Genomic DNA, 18,952 nt, shown 5'->3' with positions numbered 1-18,952 from the left:
ATAACTGCCTTTTCTTCCAGCAGTATTTAAACCTCAAATCCAAGGTTTCTCCTCCCCACTCTTCGGTCTGGCAGCTCTTTGGTTCACGACTCCCTCCTCGCTTTCTGACAATCAGCTTTGCTGCAAAAATGGCCACAGTTGGTAAGGTAGGTAAATAATTCAATATGTGAGTACTCTTATGGACAAATGTGATGTTTTGATGAGTTTTTCAGAGTATAGTAGTATGGTCAAGTACTGTATAGACGGTATAGGAAAACAAAACATCAGACAACAATGCAACTAACTTTATAATAATATATTTTACTTGGATATTATGAGATTTTTAAGTGATTGTCAGCTATCAGCTTGATTTATTCCACCCATCCACATTATATGAAAACATTACAAAGTGTTTCAGACACATTATGTCCTGTATGAATCTAGAGAAAATCCTTTATACTACCTGGAGAAGAGTAAATTTTACAGTGTGTGGCCCCTTTTTGACATTTTTTGAGAAACCCACTACAGTAATCTCTGATTAGCCAGTAGTAGTATCTTCTTTTTATTTTATTTTATTTTATTTTTATTTATACAAAATTAGTATATTATATTTGTATTATTTCCTGACTTATTTGTAGATATTCTCCCTGTATTTTCTACAATTAGAATTTTATGTATCCATGATTGAGAATCAGTTGTCTTGTGTTGTGTTGTGTCACGGGTGAGTGTTGTTAAGAAAGAAAAAAAAAACATTCCCTGTATAGTGATATTATTTTTACTACAATAAAACATGTATAATAATGCAGTAAAATATTGTTCTCTTTCTGTCCTCATCTGCCTCAGTGAAATACTGCATGTCCTTTTTTGACCTGGTTCACAGTTCCAAACTTTCCAGACGTTTTTTGCGCAACTGTGGATATTGGCAAAGATGAGGGAGTAGTCAGCCAAAAAAGATCCCAGTGGAAATCCAAGAATTCATTGCGGTTCCACAATGGGACTTAAAAAAAACAGACCACAACGTTTATCAAGTGTGACAACAAGTGGTTTTCCAAAAACCTTGTGTGAACTTTATCAGAGAAATGGAAACCACCTGTGAACCTATGTGTAAACCCCTTTGTTAAGTTTGTTTTCCATGGTCAATTTGGTGCATCTAGATTAATGTTGGCCTTGAAATCATAGTACAGAGAATAGTAGCATTTAATCTATTGCTCAACCAGTCGTAGTGAAATACAGGGCTTGAAGGGGTTTCCGGGAACTGCCATAGCTCCTTTCCACGTAACTGTGGCAGTGCCCATTAATGTGAGTTTTCATCCTGGTGTCACTGCCCTGTAGGTCATCAAGTGCAAGGCAGCAGTGGCCTGGGAGCCCAACAAGCCTTTGGTGATGGAGGAGATTGAGGTAGCCCCACCCCAGGCCAACGAGGTCCGCATCAAGGTGAGAGGCGTCCACTTTCAAGACTTACACGTGTAAATATACAAGGGGTGTCTTACTCCACTTTAGAGTGAGGGATAGAGAATGAATGTAGTTTGTAGTAGTGAGAAGTTGATGATTTTTAGGACTTCACCAACCAGAAATCCATAGTGATATCATCTTCTGGATGTGCAGTGGAGAGGGTAAATAGGATGGCTCTCCAAAAGTGTTCATAACCGGCCCAAGTACAGCACTTCATAAGTGATCTTTATTTTTGTGTTTTTGGTCATAAACCTTAACAGCCATAACCTTAGCCAAGAAAATAATGGCTAAATGTAGGTAAACAAGTACTATTTAAGAGCTTAAAGGCATAATTTGTCGGTTAGGGTGCTCACCAGTGGTCGAAAGACAACCTCAGATTCATTCCCGTTTTGGAACGAGCTTTGTCCGCTTGCTGTTTTGCCTGTTTACGATCTGGCAACTGGTCGTTTTTCTGGAGGTTGACGCCCAAAAACATCCCAAACACAGGAAAATAAGAAAATTGTTCCAAGTCAATCTATTCCTAAACCTAACTAAGTAGTTTTATTTTGAAAAGACTGGAGCAAAAATTGACACGTGCGTCACATGCTGCACAAATCTCAGTCAGGTAAAAGGATCAATGAAGTCAGGCAGACTAGACTACCATATTCAACTAAACAACCCCTCTGCCCCTGCATGCTCTCTGCTATTAGGGCATGGAGAGTGGGGATGGCAGGTAAACAAGGGGGAGACGCATTTTGGGCATTTTGCTAACAGAAGGGATGGCATTCCATCCTCAAATCGCCGACTGGTTAGAGCAGATAACACACAGTTACATCTATTCCTTAAACTTTCGCTCTTGTTTTGGAAAGATATATCACCTTCCAAAGTTCCATAGAGAAAGAGGTTTTGCTTTCAATCAAGCTCCATGCCCACTGCTTCAGCATGTGGAGAAATCCAAAGCGTGACAGGCCTGCTGTGCCCACAGGCTGCTTTGCTATAATTTCAATACACAACTGTTCAAAAGAAACAGTGTTCATTGTGTGGTCGTTGTCTTCGGTGCAGATTGTGGCAACCGGCGTGTGCCACACGGACCTGTATCATCTGTTCGAGGGTATGCACAAAGACGGCTTCCCAGCAGTCCTCGGCCACGAGGGAGCCGGCATCGTAGAGAGCGTCGGGCCTGGAGTCACTGAGTTCCACATAGGTCAGTTAAAGCTTACAACCCAAACAGCTCATGTTTTTTTTCCCTGTCAGACTCCCTGTTGCAGCAATAGCAACGGGTACACCAAGGCATATTTGTGCCATTCATGACAACAAACCTGTTTTTACATTTGATTTTTTTAAGTTGGATTAAAATTCTTTTGATATAGCAACATTGTTTTTTGTCTTTCAGGTGACCATGTCATCCCTCTGTTCATCTCCCAGTGTGGAGAATGTCGCTTCTGTAAGAGTCCCAAAACCAACGAGTGTGACAAAGGATGGTGAGTTCATCTTAATTGAATCAATCCAAGATGTGTTCAGGTTCATTAGGTTATAGACCCATTAGAGGGTGCATTAACATTTTGTGTCTCTACGTTTGTCATAGTGCCCACATTGTCAGAAGAGCAACTTTAGGTGTTAGGTGTGATGATGACACAGAATAGATCGTTGGGGTCTTTGGTAATCTTTTGGAAAATTATTATGAATGAATACAACGAATGTCCGTTGCACCCTCTAACTAACAGAACAGGAGCAATGCAAAAATTGAGTGTCAAGTTCTATTCTCATTTGAATAAATCCTCCATCCAGGGCTGCTTCTGCTGCTGATGTGATGTCAGACCCAGACTCCAGGTTCACCTGTAAGGGGAAGAAGGTGCTGCAATTTATGGGAACCAGTACCTTCTCTGAGTACACTGTGGTTAACCAGATTGCCGTGGCTAAGATCGACAAGGCTGCACCTCTGGACAAAGTCTGTCTTCTTGGGTGTGGGGTCTGCACAGGATATGGAGCAGCAGTTAATACTGCTAAGGTGTGTATGTTTGACTGTTGGATAGTCCAACGTGTTTGGTTTGGGCTAATACTTGCTGGTATGAATTCACAGTATTTAGGGAGAAATAGTGTTTTAAGAATTGGGCCATTTTGACCAAAGCATGTTGTACTTTAGGTGGAACCGGGCTCCACATGTGCTGTGTTCGGCCTGGGAGCTGTGGGTTTGGCTGCAGTCATGGGCTGCAAGGCTGCAGGAGCCAAGAGGATTATCGCTGTTGACATCAATCCAGAGAAGTTTGAGAAGGCCAAGGTGTTCGGCGCGACCGAATTCGTCAACCCCAAGGATCACAGTAAACCCATCAACCAAGTGCTGTCTGACATGACCGGCGGAGGAGTGGACTTCTCCCTGGAATGTGTCGGGAATGTGGGAGTCATGGTGATTATTTTCTTTGCAGATTTGATACCCTATACATTTACAAGTCCACTGACTTTGTGCTGTTTCTCCATCTAGCGCAGTGCCTTGGAGTCTTGCGTGAAAGGTTGGGGTGTCAGCGTGCTGGTTGGTTGGACAGACATGCACGACGTTGCCACCCGACCCATTCAGCTCATCGGTGGACGTACTTGGAAGGGTTCCCTGTTTGGAGGTGAGACGCATGCCAGTCAAATATGACCATCCCTACTAACTAATGACACTACTATAACTGTCACAGTAACAGGTTGTCATTTGTGATTGGTTGTCAATCTCAAAAGGCCGGAACTTAATAGTAATAATATGTAGTAGTAGTAATATGAGCAACAAAGTGAGTCCATCTCAAAAGGGTTTCAGGTAAGGCCTGCATCCTTTTCTTGTTGACTGGCAACCAAAGGCATTTCTCGTATGTACGGCCTGTTAGTAGCTGGTACAGCCATAACTCATGATGCTAATTAAATCCCCTCATTTTACCACCATTACCTGTTACATGACCGTAACCAAAAGGCTGTACGCTTGATCTCTGCTATCGTTGCTAGACCTATGAAAAGTAATGCACTTTAATTAATATATATCCCATAAAATCAATTTGTATGTAATCCACGTAATCGTGAACCAGGAAGTATAAAGAATGACAAATTCTGCGTAGTGAGGTGGTTAGGGTGGATGGGTGGGTAAAAAAATACCGGACTTTCGCCCAGAAGACTGGTGTTCGTATCCTGTGTGAAATCAGAAGACAACATTGATTTATTTGTCACGTAACTTCCGTACTTACGTAATGCCACTAAAGTAGTTATTTTAACCGAAACGTTGATTTGTTTGTCACGTAACTTCCGTACTTAAGTACCGCCACTTATGTAGTTATTTTAACCCAAACGTTGATCATTTGTCACCTAACTTCCGTACTTAAGTAATGCCACTTACGTAATTATTTCAGCCCAGATGTTGATTTATTTGTCACATAAATACCATACTTCGGAAACACCACTTGCATTGTTATTTTAAGCCAAACGTTGATTTATTTATCACATAACTTCCTTACTTAAGTAATGCCACTTACGTAGTTATTTGAACCAAAACGTTGATTTATTTGTCACGTAACTTCCATACTAAGTAACGCAACTTACGCAGTTATTTTAAAAGGGACCTATGATGCTTATTTTCAAGTGCATACTTTATTTGGGGTTTCTACTACAGCATGTGTGCATGAGCTGCAGCACCCTCTGTCTGAAACGCTGTTTGAACTCCAGCCCCGCCCTCTCGGAAAGCCCAGTTTGCTTTGATAGGTCAGCTGGCCCACTGTTATGATCGGTCAACCGTATCAAACACTTTGGACTACGCTTCAGCTCCGCTAAAACTAGCTTCGTTTGAGGGCATGCCAAACTAGCTTTATGCAAATGTGTTACTTGGTGACATCACCGCATTACAGAAGAAAAGGCAGGACTTCAAGCAATGCATTTCAGGCAGTTCAGGAGCAGTGTTTCTGTGGAAAATCAACTCTGTTTGGCGTGGACTTTGTAACTTTGCAGACCTTTTACATGCACAAAAAATATATAACACACAAAAGACGATGCACAAAAGCATAATAGGTCCCCTTTAACCCAAACCATGATCTTTTCCTAAACCTAACTAAGTAGTATTGTTGACTAAACCTAACCAAATTGTTTCCTGTGAAGACGGAAGTTCAATTTGAATGCATGTAATGAGCGGAAATTGACACGTGTTGCTGGACATTTGTAGGAAAACACACAAAAAATGAGGAATAACTTTTCGTAAGATACCAACCGTTGTATGAGGAAACGTTGAATGAGATAAGACTCTATTTGATCTTATTTTATTATGTGTGTGTTCTCTGTGGCTCAGGATTTAAGAGTAAGGATGGCGTGCCTCGGATGGTTAGAGCCTACCAGGACAAGAAGGTGAAACTGGACGAGTTCATCACTCACAACATGACTTTGGCCCAGGTCAACGATGCCATTGAACTGATGAAGCGTGGCGAATGGTAGATTTACACTCCTATACTTTCTCCACCATTCATGATTTACTAACCAGCTACACAGATGAAGACTTAATCAGTGCAAATCCTCTAAATGTTGCTATGTTTTTGCTCCACAGCATCCGGACGGTCCTGAGTGTTTCTCCACAATAAGACTGCGATGACACAAGAATCAGTTAATGGCCGGCAGCTATGTTATACCCAATCTCAATACAGTATTCATACACACAATACAATGCACATAATAAAGAAATCTATCAAACTATACACACTATATGTGCTTGACCTTGAAGACTCAACACTAGTCAGTGGATTACATGCAGATTGTGAGAATCATGTGCGGTGTTCACATAAGCAGATGGGATATTTCACCTGCCCAGGGAGACTACAGATGGAAATTAGCTAGTACATCTGCTACAAAGCATCTTTTCTCTTTTTTGAGATTAATGTTTTTTTGTACGTGGTCCCTGATACATTTAATAAATTAAACTACACTAAACTTGTTTATGTTCTGCATTATGTCATTGTGTTGTTTGTCATTACTGTCTGAGCAGACGGTAACACACAGCCATACACTGCTACACAACATAGACTTTGAACAACTAAGCTAATAATCTACAGAATTGAATGATCAACTCCTATAAATAAATGTATATATGGTCAGTTTTTCCTTGGGTAACATATTTACAGTCCAACGCTATCATGTACTTTGCACTCTTAGTTATTCCTAGTCACATATTTCCATTACATTGTGCAAGAATGACTTGCATTTTGACTTGAGCAAAATGTTTACGTACAATCTGTTGCACTTGAATTCCCCCCCGTTCATCCTCGTCAATGTAAAAAAAAAAAAATAGCATCAGCAGTTTAACGGATTCAGTATTAATCAGATCACAGTGCTTTGTTTCAGATTGGGGCTGCGGGGATGTGTCACACTGACACCGAGAATCCCAAAACCAACACTCTACAAACACCAATTTATATTCTTTGGCAAGAATAAAGATTACAACGTTTTGGGACTTATATTCTAAATTATTAATTTAAAGATTGTTTTTAGTTATTATTAAAGGAAAAAAGAAAATGTAGTTGTGCCAGCAAACCCAACTGTTCTCCTCCTCCTTCGTAACATATTCACTGTAATTTATTGCAAAGTACTTTATGTTCCTTAGTAGTAGAAAGCTGGATAATCATCTTTCAGAGTGTAGCAGAGAGTTTGTATAATCATTAACCTTTAACCTTAAAATGGACTCTTTGTAACTTCTTACACTTACACTCTTATAAATCATTGCGGGTCGGTGTTTCCTATGCGAGAAGCTTCGCGTGTGGCTATGCTGTTCCAACACAAACTACACAGAAGCAGAAGAAGAACACGGTCGGGAGGCTGAAGCAGGACAACACAGTATCAGAATCGATTCATGGAGAGACCTTCCTCTGGTCAGCTAACATTACTGCTATGTAGGTTAAATATAGAGTGATATTGTGGTTAAAGCTGACGTGTGTCGCCTACCTGTGTTGATCAATGCTCGTTCATGTCGCGAGCAACAGGACGCTGACTTTCGTTGACTTAACGGCCACAGGTGTCGCTGTTAACAAACAATTTCTAATTCTTACACAGAGTCCCTTTAACCTTTTTCATTAACTGTTCAACGTATTCTCCAACAACGGCTCATATGATATCTTACGGAAAAATTATTCCTCCTTTTTCGTTTGTTTTCCAACGAATGTCCAGCAACACGTATCAGTTTCCGCTCATAACATGGATACAGTATTTTCAAAATAAACTTCCGTCTTTGCGGGAAACAACTTCATTAGGTTTAGGCAACAAAACTACTTCGTTTGGTTTAGAAAAAGATCGACTTGGTTAGGATTAGAATATGTGGTATATTTTCAGGTCTTGTACCGGACAAAGAGGCCCCTAATTGTAAACATATGTGAAAGAAGCAGGGCAAAGGTCAGGGGCTGAAAAATAACATGTAGGGAATACCTAAGGCATGAGTTCATATCTTAGCTCAGAGATTGGACGACCTGAACCCGATATAAGGGGGTGCGAGGGACCCAAAGGGCAGGACTTTCAGATTCGACTTGAGACCTCCGGGCGCTCTAGACGCCCGTATGACATGTGTGGCTTGTTTGTAATAAACTCTATTTTACCAGCAAGAACAGTGTCCTCGGAGCATCCTTCATCATCACTTCAACAGCACTGTCGCAGAAAAGATACGACAGCAACAAAACTACTTAGTTGGGTTTAGGAAAAGATCGTGGTTTGAAATAACTCTGGAATCACTACTTCTCTCTACTAAATAAATGAACTCATTTTCACCCATGTTACAAGAGTGATGGCAGAGTTCCCAAACTTGTGGAGAAGTACATGAACAAGAATCCGAGAGTGGATCAATTTGTGACTCACACTCGGCCCTTTGAGAATATCACTGATGGTTTTGATCACACAAAGACTGGAAAATGCCTCAACATTTTGAAGTTGTGTGTTACGTTAACGTGCGTCGTGGTCTAGTGTCCCTCAGCGTTCGGTCTGTAGCAGGCATTGTGCGTCGTCCCCGCTGCCCTCGGTCGAGGACAAAGCTGAGATATGATGAGAGGTGTGAGTCATGATTTTACAATCATTTGTAAAATAAATGCAACAACTGCAAATGGCTCGCTAGATTACCCGGTTCGAACCCGGATGCGCCCGAAGACAATGCAGGTTATGTAAAAGTTCACTTGTAGTCGAGAACAATAAACAAAGTAAGGCAAGGGTGAATGAAAGGCTGGAAAGTGATAAGAGAAAGTGAGACCGCGTGAGCTGGAAAGGGTTTACTGCGGGACATGAGGGAGTGGCTAAAGAGACAGTGAGCAAGTTTACAGAAGCAATACAACACCTCTCAAACACTGAGGCAATTCAGAATGCTTTACACAATACAAAAAAACATTTCAAAGACAATGAAAGGAAAATAAAACCGACTGGAAAAAATAAACGTCCTGTAATAAGACACTGACGAACAATGAGTCTGATCTAGACAAGATAATCTATAACGCTCTCACATCTGTACAGTATGTAGCAAGAGCCAGCAGCAAGAAAGTGGATGAGCATATTTCCCAACATGTCGAACTATTCCTTTAAAGCCTTTCTCTTCCACTTCTCTTTCAATAAGTCCATAAGTCTCAATAGCTAATTGAAGCATGAGGGTGTTTTGGAAGATTAGATAGAAAAAATTGTTTTGGTGTAAAAGGATATTTAAATTCAGTTATTGTGGTTGCTGCTTGTTTATTCCTCACATCAGGCTCCAGATCTGTTGGCTTGATTTTGGTACAAGGGAACTCAAGGAAGTCCATGCCCATTTTAATATCATACTGTTTACTGATGCAATATATAAACCAAAAGTCCAGGGTTGTCTCCTCCCCACTTCTGTCCTGTAGCCGCACTCCTCTCCTAGCTCCTTTCTCACTTGTTTACTTTGATCTTTGCAGCAAAAATGGCCACAGCTGGTAAGGTAAGTATAATCCAACATGTGGGATTCATCATATTTATGTGATGTTTCAATCGTTTTCTTGTTGTTGTTTTTTGCAATATGTACATTGATATGTCCTACGTCACATGATATGTTTGACACACCTGTGTATTTATGCACATACATTAAACTGAGGGCGCTATCCACGGTATTTAAACAAAACATCAAAAAGCAATGAAACAGTACCTCATTAATGTAGTTTATGATCATTTATCATGTGGATATTGTTCATTTGAATGTACTTCTGTATGGTGTGCAGTTCACATTTGTGTATATGTGGCTTATTCAGAGGTTGGAGTGTGCTTTCCTGTGCAATATTTGACTGCATATCTGGTTACAGATTTGTAATATACTGTATGTCAATGATTCTCAAAGTGGGGTCCGTTGCACTCTGTCAGGGGGGCCGCAAAATAATGAGCTATGAATTATAACATTCTGCTGTGTCATTAAGAAGTGCAGTAAAAAGTACTAAAAGTCAGCTTTAAACTGGTAAGTTTAAATATCTGGATTTATTCTGACTATGCCAGTCAGGCTACTGTTCCTTTTCTGAAAGTTTTTAAGATCAATCACTTGAAAAGTGCTGTCAGGTTGAGTCCAAATGCAATTTGAATAAAATGACCCTTTGTTTAAAAGTATGTATGTGATTAATAGAATTCAAATTGAAATGTGTTTCTCTTCATCACTATGAAACAGGTTTGAAGTATTTATGTTAAAAAGTTTCAGAATTCTAATAGTTCCAATGGCATTTAAGACTTCAAATGGTATAGCAAAATGCTTAATCAGTGTTACAATTAAGAGGGGTGTATGATAGAATGTGTGTGTTATTAGAAATCCGTAAGTGTGGCAGCAAACGCTTCAGGGTGTCGGGTCAGGACACTATTTAGTGCTCAGGTGTGATTTCAGATGAATAAGAGATGCAGTCCAAGTGTATGGTAATGGCTGTTTATCAGCAGATAAAGTAAACAAAACAATGGTTTCTGTGTGGTCTGTAACAACAAAAACACAACAGTACAGAGTGATTAGAATTACTAGTGTATAAACATTAGCAACAAAAAGTGAGCCTAAAATAACACAGGCATTTTACAAAGAAAAAGGCTTAAATACAGATTTACTAATTATTATTATGCCAGTCTAATATAAATACATTAAACATAACACAACTCACATTTTGCATGGACGCACACGAAAAAAGGAATGTCCAAAAGTCCAACTGTCCTCTCCTTAACTGTGTTTTACTCTGCCATGCTGTATTGGGGAGCCTGTTCAGTGCAGGCACACTGGTGACACATGCCCAGCGCATGATCGGGCACAGGTGATTGGAGGAGGAGACATTCACACTGGTGACACATGTACAGCGCATGCTCACGAACAGGAGATAGTAGGAGGAGGCATGCGCAGAGGCATGGCCTTTTTTACAAGGGGGTTCTTGGAAAATGTTCTCCCCTGTAAGGGGTCCCTGGCCCCAAAAAGTTTGAGAACCCCTGGTAGATGTAATAGCTATGTTTCAGGGTATATTCACCTTAAAACACCCTGTCTTTCCATGTCTTACTTTCTACCTCTATCTCTCTATCTGTCTCTCTGTCCTCTCTGCCTCAGTGACTTATCTCATCCTGTTTGACTTGGTGCACAGTTTGAAACTATCAAAGTAGTCCGTTTTGTGGAACTGTTGATATTGGCAACGCTGAGGGGACAGTGGAAGCCCGAGATTTAATCATATTTCCACCGTGGATTTCCAATTTGATTTATCAAAACTGAAACAACTGATTTATTCAGTGGTTTATTTGCTGACCCAACATGAACTGATACTGTTCGGATAAAAAAATAGATTTTTGTTCTTGTTTGTTCGTCAAATAACTCAAGAGTGGACTTTAAACTGTTACTTTTCATGTTTGCTTTTGCCAGGAGCTGCTGTATCAGAGCCATTTAAACCACCTCACTTGCTGTTAACATTCATAAGTAATAAAGTAATAAAAAAGAAATGCAGGGAAGATGTGAAACCCATTTCTTTGCTTGATATGAAACTATTTTAGCGTGGGTTTTCTCCAGGTTCTCCGGCTTCCTCCCACAGTCCACAGTCATGCAGGTTAGGCTCATTGTTGACTCTAGATGAGTGTTTGCGTTGAATTATAGTACAAAGGATTGCAGCATTATATCCCAGTTCTTGCTGATGTAGCATGTTGCCTTTTACAGTATAACAATATGTTGCTTCACTTATCCCCGTCTTCACTCAGAGTACATTAAGGGTTCAGAGTTCAACAAAGGCAATGTGGCTTTTTTTTTGAGAAACCCTTCCTAATATGGTTTAACAGTCCCCAGTAATATTTGTCATATCTCATGTTGGGTAATTCCATGTGGTGTCACTGCCCTCTAGGTCATCAAATGCAAGGCAGCAGTGGCCTGGGAGCCCAACCAGCCTTTGGTGATTGAGGACATCGAGGTAGCCCCGCCCCAGGAGAATGAGGTCCGCATCAAGGTCAGAGACGTCCACTATCACAACAAAACACCTGGACACACATGTCAGTGGAGCAAAATCTAATTAGAATCTAAGACATAAAATAGTGCAGTAGCTAAAATATAGGAACCGTGATGTAAACAGGCTGTTCAGTAATATAGTATGTACATACATAATGAGAACAGAAGTAATAAATATACATGTTGCAGGGCAAACTGCTGGCCATTGGAGTGCCCCAAGCGTAATTGCTTTGAGGTGCGTGAAACCATGATTAAGAGCTACAACTTAAACCTTAGACCTTAAATTCCTTGATCTAAACAAAACATAATCAATGATAGATCAATTAAAAATGCATACAAACCTATATACAAATTTGTTATGAAAATAAAACATTTCAATTGTCTTCTAAAATACCACTACTCTAAAGAAAAATCAGAGAAACACAAATTGCAATTGCATTGCAGCACACTGTACAGTTGCTTAAGCTACAAATAGATTTCAAAATGATGCAGATAGAATCCAGCAACAAAATGAAAGTTCAGTTTGTTATACATCTACATGAATGAAGTTATTCTACGGTACCACATCAGCTGGTTCATCATGACATTGCCACTCTCTCAGTCATATAAGATCCTGCTTAGTTGAACTTACAAGGTCCATTTAGTGATATGGTTGATCTTAACATTTAAAAAAGTGTCAATATAATGTGAAAGTGTTGCTGGTACTGCCAAACCCACTGAGAGTGAACCCTCTCCTTAGCCTGCCCCTTGCCCGTCTTCGTGTTTTCATTGTTTGGTTATTGTCTTTGGTGCAGATTGTGGCGACTGCTGTGTGCCATTCGGACCTGCACCACCTTTTGGAGAGAATGGATAAAGACGGCTTCCCAGTAGTCGTCGGCCACGAGGCAGCCGGCATCGTAGAGAGCGTCGGGCCTGGAGTCACTGAATATCAGCCAGGTCAGTTTCGATTGGTACAACAGTTTTGACTATACTGTATGCTTATTTGCTTTCTTTCCGAAAGTAAGATGAGGAGATTGGTATGTATCATCTCTGTGTGTTGAGTACGGAGCCGGGACGTGTTCGGCTTAGCTTAGCTTAGCGTAAAGACTGGAAACAGCTAGCGTAACCAGAGCCTAGTCCGGCACAGGGGCAGGGCAGACGGGCAAAATCGAAATAGCCGTCGGCGAGGGCAGGACTGCTCTGGAAGGCATCGGCGAAAGCAGAGGCGCAAAGGCGGAACCCCTCTCGAGGTTGAGCAGGAGGTTGGCCATAGAGACGGGACCCCTCAGGTGGATGATGACTGTGAAGGAACCACACTGGAACACGTCCACGGAGACTTGAGGCCAGAGAGGGCATCCAGCAACTGATGACCTAACTAGTAGGACCGTTGGAGAGCAGAACAGGGACAGGGGGCTGCTGTGGCCCTGCAGGAACAGGTGTCGACCGGATCCCCAACAGGATACGTCGAGCAGGTGTTGTCTGGACCGCTGACAGGGAACCAAGAGATGGGGTCGGCCGGACCCCCGACAGGACAAGTGGAGCTCAGGTCGGTCGGACCAGCGATAGAGAACCAGGAGCTGGGATTGGCTGGACCGCCGTCAGGGGACGAGGAACAAGTGTTGGCCAGACCGCTGACGGGACACAAGGTGCAGGGGTCGGCCGGACCGCCGACAGGATACGTGGAGCAGGGGTTGGCCGGATTGATGAGGTCAGCTGGGACCCCCGACACAGGAACATGCTTGGCGTCAGCCTGGACCCCCTACTCAAGAACAGACTTGAAGTTGGCTGAGACCCCCAACACAGAAACTGGCGAGACGTCGGCTAGGCCACAGGGCAGCTGAGGCTCGGCATCTCTGGGCAGCTTAAGGGACCCACGCTTCCTTCTGGGGACCACAATCCCAAGAAGCCTCGGGGAGATAGCAATGTGAGTTCCCCAGAAAGGGGACTGTTCAAAGTGTGAGCCAAACCGGGACATAGTGACCAATATGACTGTCACATTTGATTCAAAATTCTAACTTTTTGAGTTTTTGGAAAAGTGACAGCCCTAGTGACCAAAACCTCTCAAGCTCACTACTAAGAAGTTGTATCTTGTTAATTTAATCAGTACACTAACAGAACACACATAAACGTCAATTTGGGGTATTTGGGATGTAAACTGAGGCCTATGTGTGCCATTTCGCCAATATTTCTCTTTACACCATTATAAAAGTGGGCCTAAATTAATTTGACTGTGACATGGCAACACTGTTTTTTTTCTTTCAGGAGACAGTGTTATCCCTCTGTTCTTCCCCCAGTGTAGAGAATGTCGCTTCTGTAAGAGCCCGAAGACACACCAGTGTGAAAAAATAATGTGAGCTCGATAAACCCTCATATTCTGTCTTCCACTCCATTTTCTCTTCAGCCTTTTGATTTCATTCCTCTTGAGTGTGTTCATACAGTTATAAACAGAAACATAGTATTCAATTTGTATTTTGTGTCTGACAATACCACAGTGCAGATAATTTAGACCTTTGCTTTTTTTTCTCATTCTAAGCATATTGCTAGTATTCAGTAAACCCTCTAATGTGATAAAAGTAGCGCTTCAATTTTGATTCTGGATTTTAACGTACAAAAACGTTGTTTTTTAATTCTTACAAATATTTGTTCCACCCTCTACAAAACAATGCAAAATTCAAAAATTAAGTCTGACGTTTTATTTTCATTTCAATAAATTCTCTATTCAGGGACCCTGATCGTCTCAAAGTGTCAGAAAAATCCAGGCTCACCTGTAAGGGGAAGAAGTTGCTGCAGTTTATGGGAACCAGTACCTTCTCTGAGTACACTGTGGTTAACCAGATTTCTGTGGCTAAGATCGACCCCGCTGCACCTCTGGACAAAGTCTGTCTCCTTGGGTGTGGGATCTGCACAGGATATGGAGCAGCGGTTAACACTGCTAAGGTGTGTATGTTTGACTGTTGTAGATTGCCTACATCATTATTTTAGGAATGAGACATTTTTTCTTAAAGGCAGGGTTGGTGAACATTTTAGAAACACTTTTGTTATATTAGTTTAATTCTCATCAGTAGCAGGACTGTCATTAACCCATCCAAATCATGTCATTCAGCCCGAATGTCATGATTGGATGAGCTACCTGCTTGTCTACCTTCGTGCACTCTGTCATCGGAGTCTTCCATTATGATAATATTGGGGGAGTGGCTATTGGTTGGATCATTTTTTAAAAATCTATTGTACTCTTGCTGGTTTCTCAAGATCACCAACCCTGTTTTTAAGTGCCTATAAATTTGACAATTTCCATGACACAAAAGTCCATTAAAATTCTTGCCCAGATTGCAAAACCTCTGAAAGAGTAATCAGTTCACTCATTGTGGGACACTAAACTTTTCCATTGGTTATTACTGTATAGAGCATTAACAAGTCTGACCTAAAGAGCCATGTTGACCAAAGCGTGTTGTACTTTAGGTGGAACCGGGCTCCACATGTGCTGTGTTCGGCCTTGGAGCTGTGGGTATGGCTGCACTCATGGGCTGCAAGGCTGCAGGAGCCAAGAGGATTATCGCTGTTGACATCAATCCAGAGAAGTTTGAGAAGGCCAAGGTGTTCGGTGCGACGGAATTCGTGAACCCCAAGGATCACAGTAAACCCATCAACCAGGTGCTGTCTGACATGACCGGAGGCGGAGTGGACTTCTCCCTGGAATGTGTCGGGAGTGTGACAGTCATGGTAGGGAGATTTCATTTAATCTGGTTCAAGAATATAATGAAGAGGTGGGACCTAACTAGTAAAACAATGACCTTTAATCTGAACAATGTCAACTGAGCTCACTTGCTCTTTCTCAGCAGTAGTTATTGGAGAAGAGCTGAGTGTCATTCGATAAATTACCCAACCTTAATTTCCCTCAGCTAGTCCAGAGGTTTGGACCCTTCTGGTTACAAGCCCACTGACTTTGTGCTGTTTCTCCATCTAGCGCAGTGCCTTGGAGTCCTGTGTGATGGGTTGGGGTGTCAGTGTGCTGGTTGGCTGGTCAACAATGTACGACGTTGCTACCCGACCCATTCAGCTCATGAGTGGACGCACATGGACGGGCTCAACGTTTGGAGGTGAGACACCACTGACTAATGAATCTCTGGTAACTAAATGGTTGTGGGTGTATGTTCTGAAACTCTCTAGCTAGTTGTATTCTGGATGAAGACTCCATGCTCTTATTATGTGATTTTGTGGCTCAGGCTTTAAGGGTAGGGATGACGTGCCTCAGATGGTTAAAGCCTACATGGACAAGAAGTTGATGGTGGACGAGTTCATCACTCACAACATGACTTTGGACCAGGTCAATGATGCCATTGAGCTAATGAAGCATGGAAAATGGTAGATTAACACTCCTTTACCTTCTCCACCATTCATGACTCAACGACAACAACATAGATAAATTAATATGCTCATTTCTCTTTTACTTTTGTTTCACAGCATCCGGACGGTCCTGCATGTTTCTCCACAATAAGGCTGCTGTGTTGCTTTCAATGACCACAAAGCAATTGAATAATTCACCAGTATGTTTTATAAAATCTCAGGATATTACTGACACAATTAATACAATGCACATAATACAGAGATCACTCAAAACGACACTCAATACAATTCAGTGGATTACGTGCAGATTGTGAGAATCATCTGCAGTGTTCGTATAAGCGAAAGCTATACATGCTGAACGTGTTTATAGAGCAAAATAAATGGTCTCAACAGATGCGGTCTGTGGTTTACTTGTTTGTGTTGTGATTTTGTTATGTTGTGTCATTTATGTATTTCACTGTGTTTAGTGGGACAAAAGAGTTTTAGGTCAGATTTAAGCTGGGTACACACTGTACGATTTTAGCCCGTTTCTGACCCGAATTTTGAGTCCCACGACTCAATTTAGAGTCGTACTGAATTTCAGCTTCGCTGGCGTCATTTTCCATGCAGTGTACAGACATGTCAGAAATTGTAGCTACCAAGATAACAATGTACAATAGATATAGTAATACCTCCAGTTCTCTCTGCAAAATGGACAAGCCATACTTTCCGTGTCTTCCTAACCACCTGCGAGTCTATATACGCCAACGCCTCTTTTTTTAAATGTTTCAGCAGGCAGGATGGCTCAGATGATCAAGGCAGCACATATCTGCCTTGTTAGCATTGCAACCCATACAGACCTCTGCTTGCAAGCAAACTTTACCTGCCTCCGAGCTTTCAAACAAATCTCTGTTGACAACTGTCAACAGCCAGAACGACGCGCAGGGGCTGCGTACAGTGTGAGCACTCAGGTCGTGGCTGACGATCGGACCGTACAATGTGAGCACAAGCTTTGGTTTTACATCGCAAACTTGTATACCCAGCTTTACTCATTCCAGCTTAGTTGTATCGATTTTTCAATTGCTAAAACCCTAAATTGACACATAAAGCACACTTATTGAAACTGTCACTCAGAGAGTAAAACCTCTTTCTGCTTTGCACCCAATTTGCAATTCAACATGGCACGTTTTGCAACATACTGCGCACGGTTCTCTACATAAGACACAGGACATCTGACATAAATTCAGTTGTTTGCCATTTCAAAACACTACCATTCAAAATGACACACCCATGGACCAATTGGCCAATGCATGTGCCACCTGGCCGAACACCTAATTGCTTGATTGTCGGCTCATCAATCAGAATATAAGCACTACAAAAAGACAACAGCCACTCCCTCCTGTCCTTCAATAAACCCAGTCTAACTTTCCCTTATCACTTTACTGTTCTCCCTACCTGACCTAGGTTTTTGATCACGACTACATGTAAACTTTTACATAACCGTTACAGAACAAAATGGTAATCTCCATATCCTTTGACCACCAGTGGTTGTATACTGCTGCTGAGCAGCACTCCAGTTCGCTTGTGCCATTTTTCTCCAGTAGGCCTACAATTCCAATCCACCCCCCTACACCTGCCTACCCACTTCCACTCCGTTTGCACGTTCACATAGAGGGTCCGCCATATTACGTGTCATCCCAAACCAATAACAGTAGCGGGGAGCGGAAGTGGGTTATAAAACCCTCCAACAGCGAGCCTGCATCGATGCCTACTTAACCAGCTGACCTTACTGACGATGTGCAACGCCATTTTTTATGTTCGTCATGGAACATGCTCCAATGTCAGTTCCGTGCGACTACTGGTACAAACATTTACTCATAAACTGCTCAAACTAAGATAGACATTTAATTTATTCTACTTCATTGTCATACAGACATTATAAAGTTGAAATAAATAGATTGTAGGATCAAATATACTCAAATATACTCTATACAAATATACTGAGCGTTGTATATTTATACATACATACAACATATTTATTATTTTTTTATCCCTATCAGCAGCTATAACCCCATCATTTATAATATCATCAACTGTGCAATACTGACTTAACAGTGCAATAATTTTGTGCGATAATTCAGCTGTGCAATAATCTGGTTTACTCTGGCATTAACACTGCATTTATTTATGCAGTACATTTAAATGAACATTTTTACACACTTAATGATAGATCCTATTTTTCAGCATTATGCATTAATATTTACGCTGTTATACTTATTTCTTATCTATTAATTTTAAATTATAATAATATAAGATATAATTAAAAAATAAAATAATAATGAAAAATAAATAAAAAAAATAACATTATGTAATTTTTTTATTATGATTTTTTTTTTTTATAAAATTATTATAAAAATAAATAAAACAAATAACATAATTTATATATATGTATATATATATATATATATGTATATATATATATACATATATATATATATATAAATATAAATGTTATTTTTTTATTTATTTGTATTATAATTTTATTTTTATAAATATATATATATATATATATATTTTTTTAGATTCAGATTTTTATTTATAGTTTCCTTGCCAGAGAGAGGGAAGTTCGTCCTGAAGTGGCCACTATACCTACACCTTAAAGAAGGGTGCTTCATTGAGCTGTGAGTCTGACTACAAATTGAGCTTACTCCATCACGGAGTGGGAGGGTGTAGGTGCCAAATTGGAATTGGGCCGTAGATTTGCCTCCCACTTCTCAACCTGACCTCTCAGCTCCCTCCTCCCAGATCTCAGATCCCTCCTCCCACCTC

At 41.0% G+C, this 18,952-nt stretch overlaps 2 protein-coding genes across 2 annotated transcripts; both read left to right on the top strand.

Moving 5' to 3' along the window:
- Positions 1–6,342, top strand: LOC141783114 (alcohol dehydrogenase 1-like). Its single transcript, XM_074660130.1, has 9 exons — positions 1–146; positions 1,312–1,413; positions 2,473–2,614; positions 2,804–2,891; positions 3,199–3,418; positions 3,554–3,814; positions 3,890–4,022; positions 5,711–5,849; positions 5,963–6,342. Exons 1-9 carry the CDS (start codon positions 129–131, stop codon positions 5,994–5,996), a joined length of 1,137 nt encoding a protein of 378 aa, XP_074516231.1. The 5' UTR covers positions 1–128; the 3' UTR covers positions 5,997–6,342.
- Positions 6,343–9,184: 2,842 nt separating this feature from the next.
- On the top strand, positions 9,185–16,538 carry LOC141783116 (alcohol dehydrogenase 1-like). The gene is made up of 9 exons (XM_074660133.1): positions 9,185–9,331; positions 11,721–11,822; positions 12,616–12,757; positions 14,063–14,150; positions 14,524–14,737; positions 15,260–15,520; positions 15,765–15,897; positions 16,024–16,162; positions 16,262–16,538. Exons 1-9 carry the CDS (start codon positions 9,314–9,316, stop codon positions 16,293–16,295), a joined length of 1,131 nt encoding a protein of 376 aa, XP_074516234.1. The 5' UTR covers positions 9,185–9,313; the 3' UTR covers positions 16,296–16,538.
- The last annotated feature ends 2,414 nt before the right edge of the window (positions 16,539–18,952 follow it).

Source organism: Sebastes fasciatus, chromosome 15 (assembly GCF_043250625.1).
Source record: "Sebastes fasciatus isolate fSebFas1 chromosome 15, fSebFas1.pri, whole genome shotgun sequence".
NCBI lineage: Eukaryota > Metazoa > Chordata > Actinopteri > Perciformes > Sebastidae > Sebastes > Sebastes fasciatus.
Note: the sequence above shows the minus strand (reverse complement) of the source record. Positions and strands in the feature narration are given on the sequence as shown.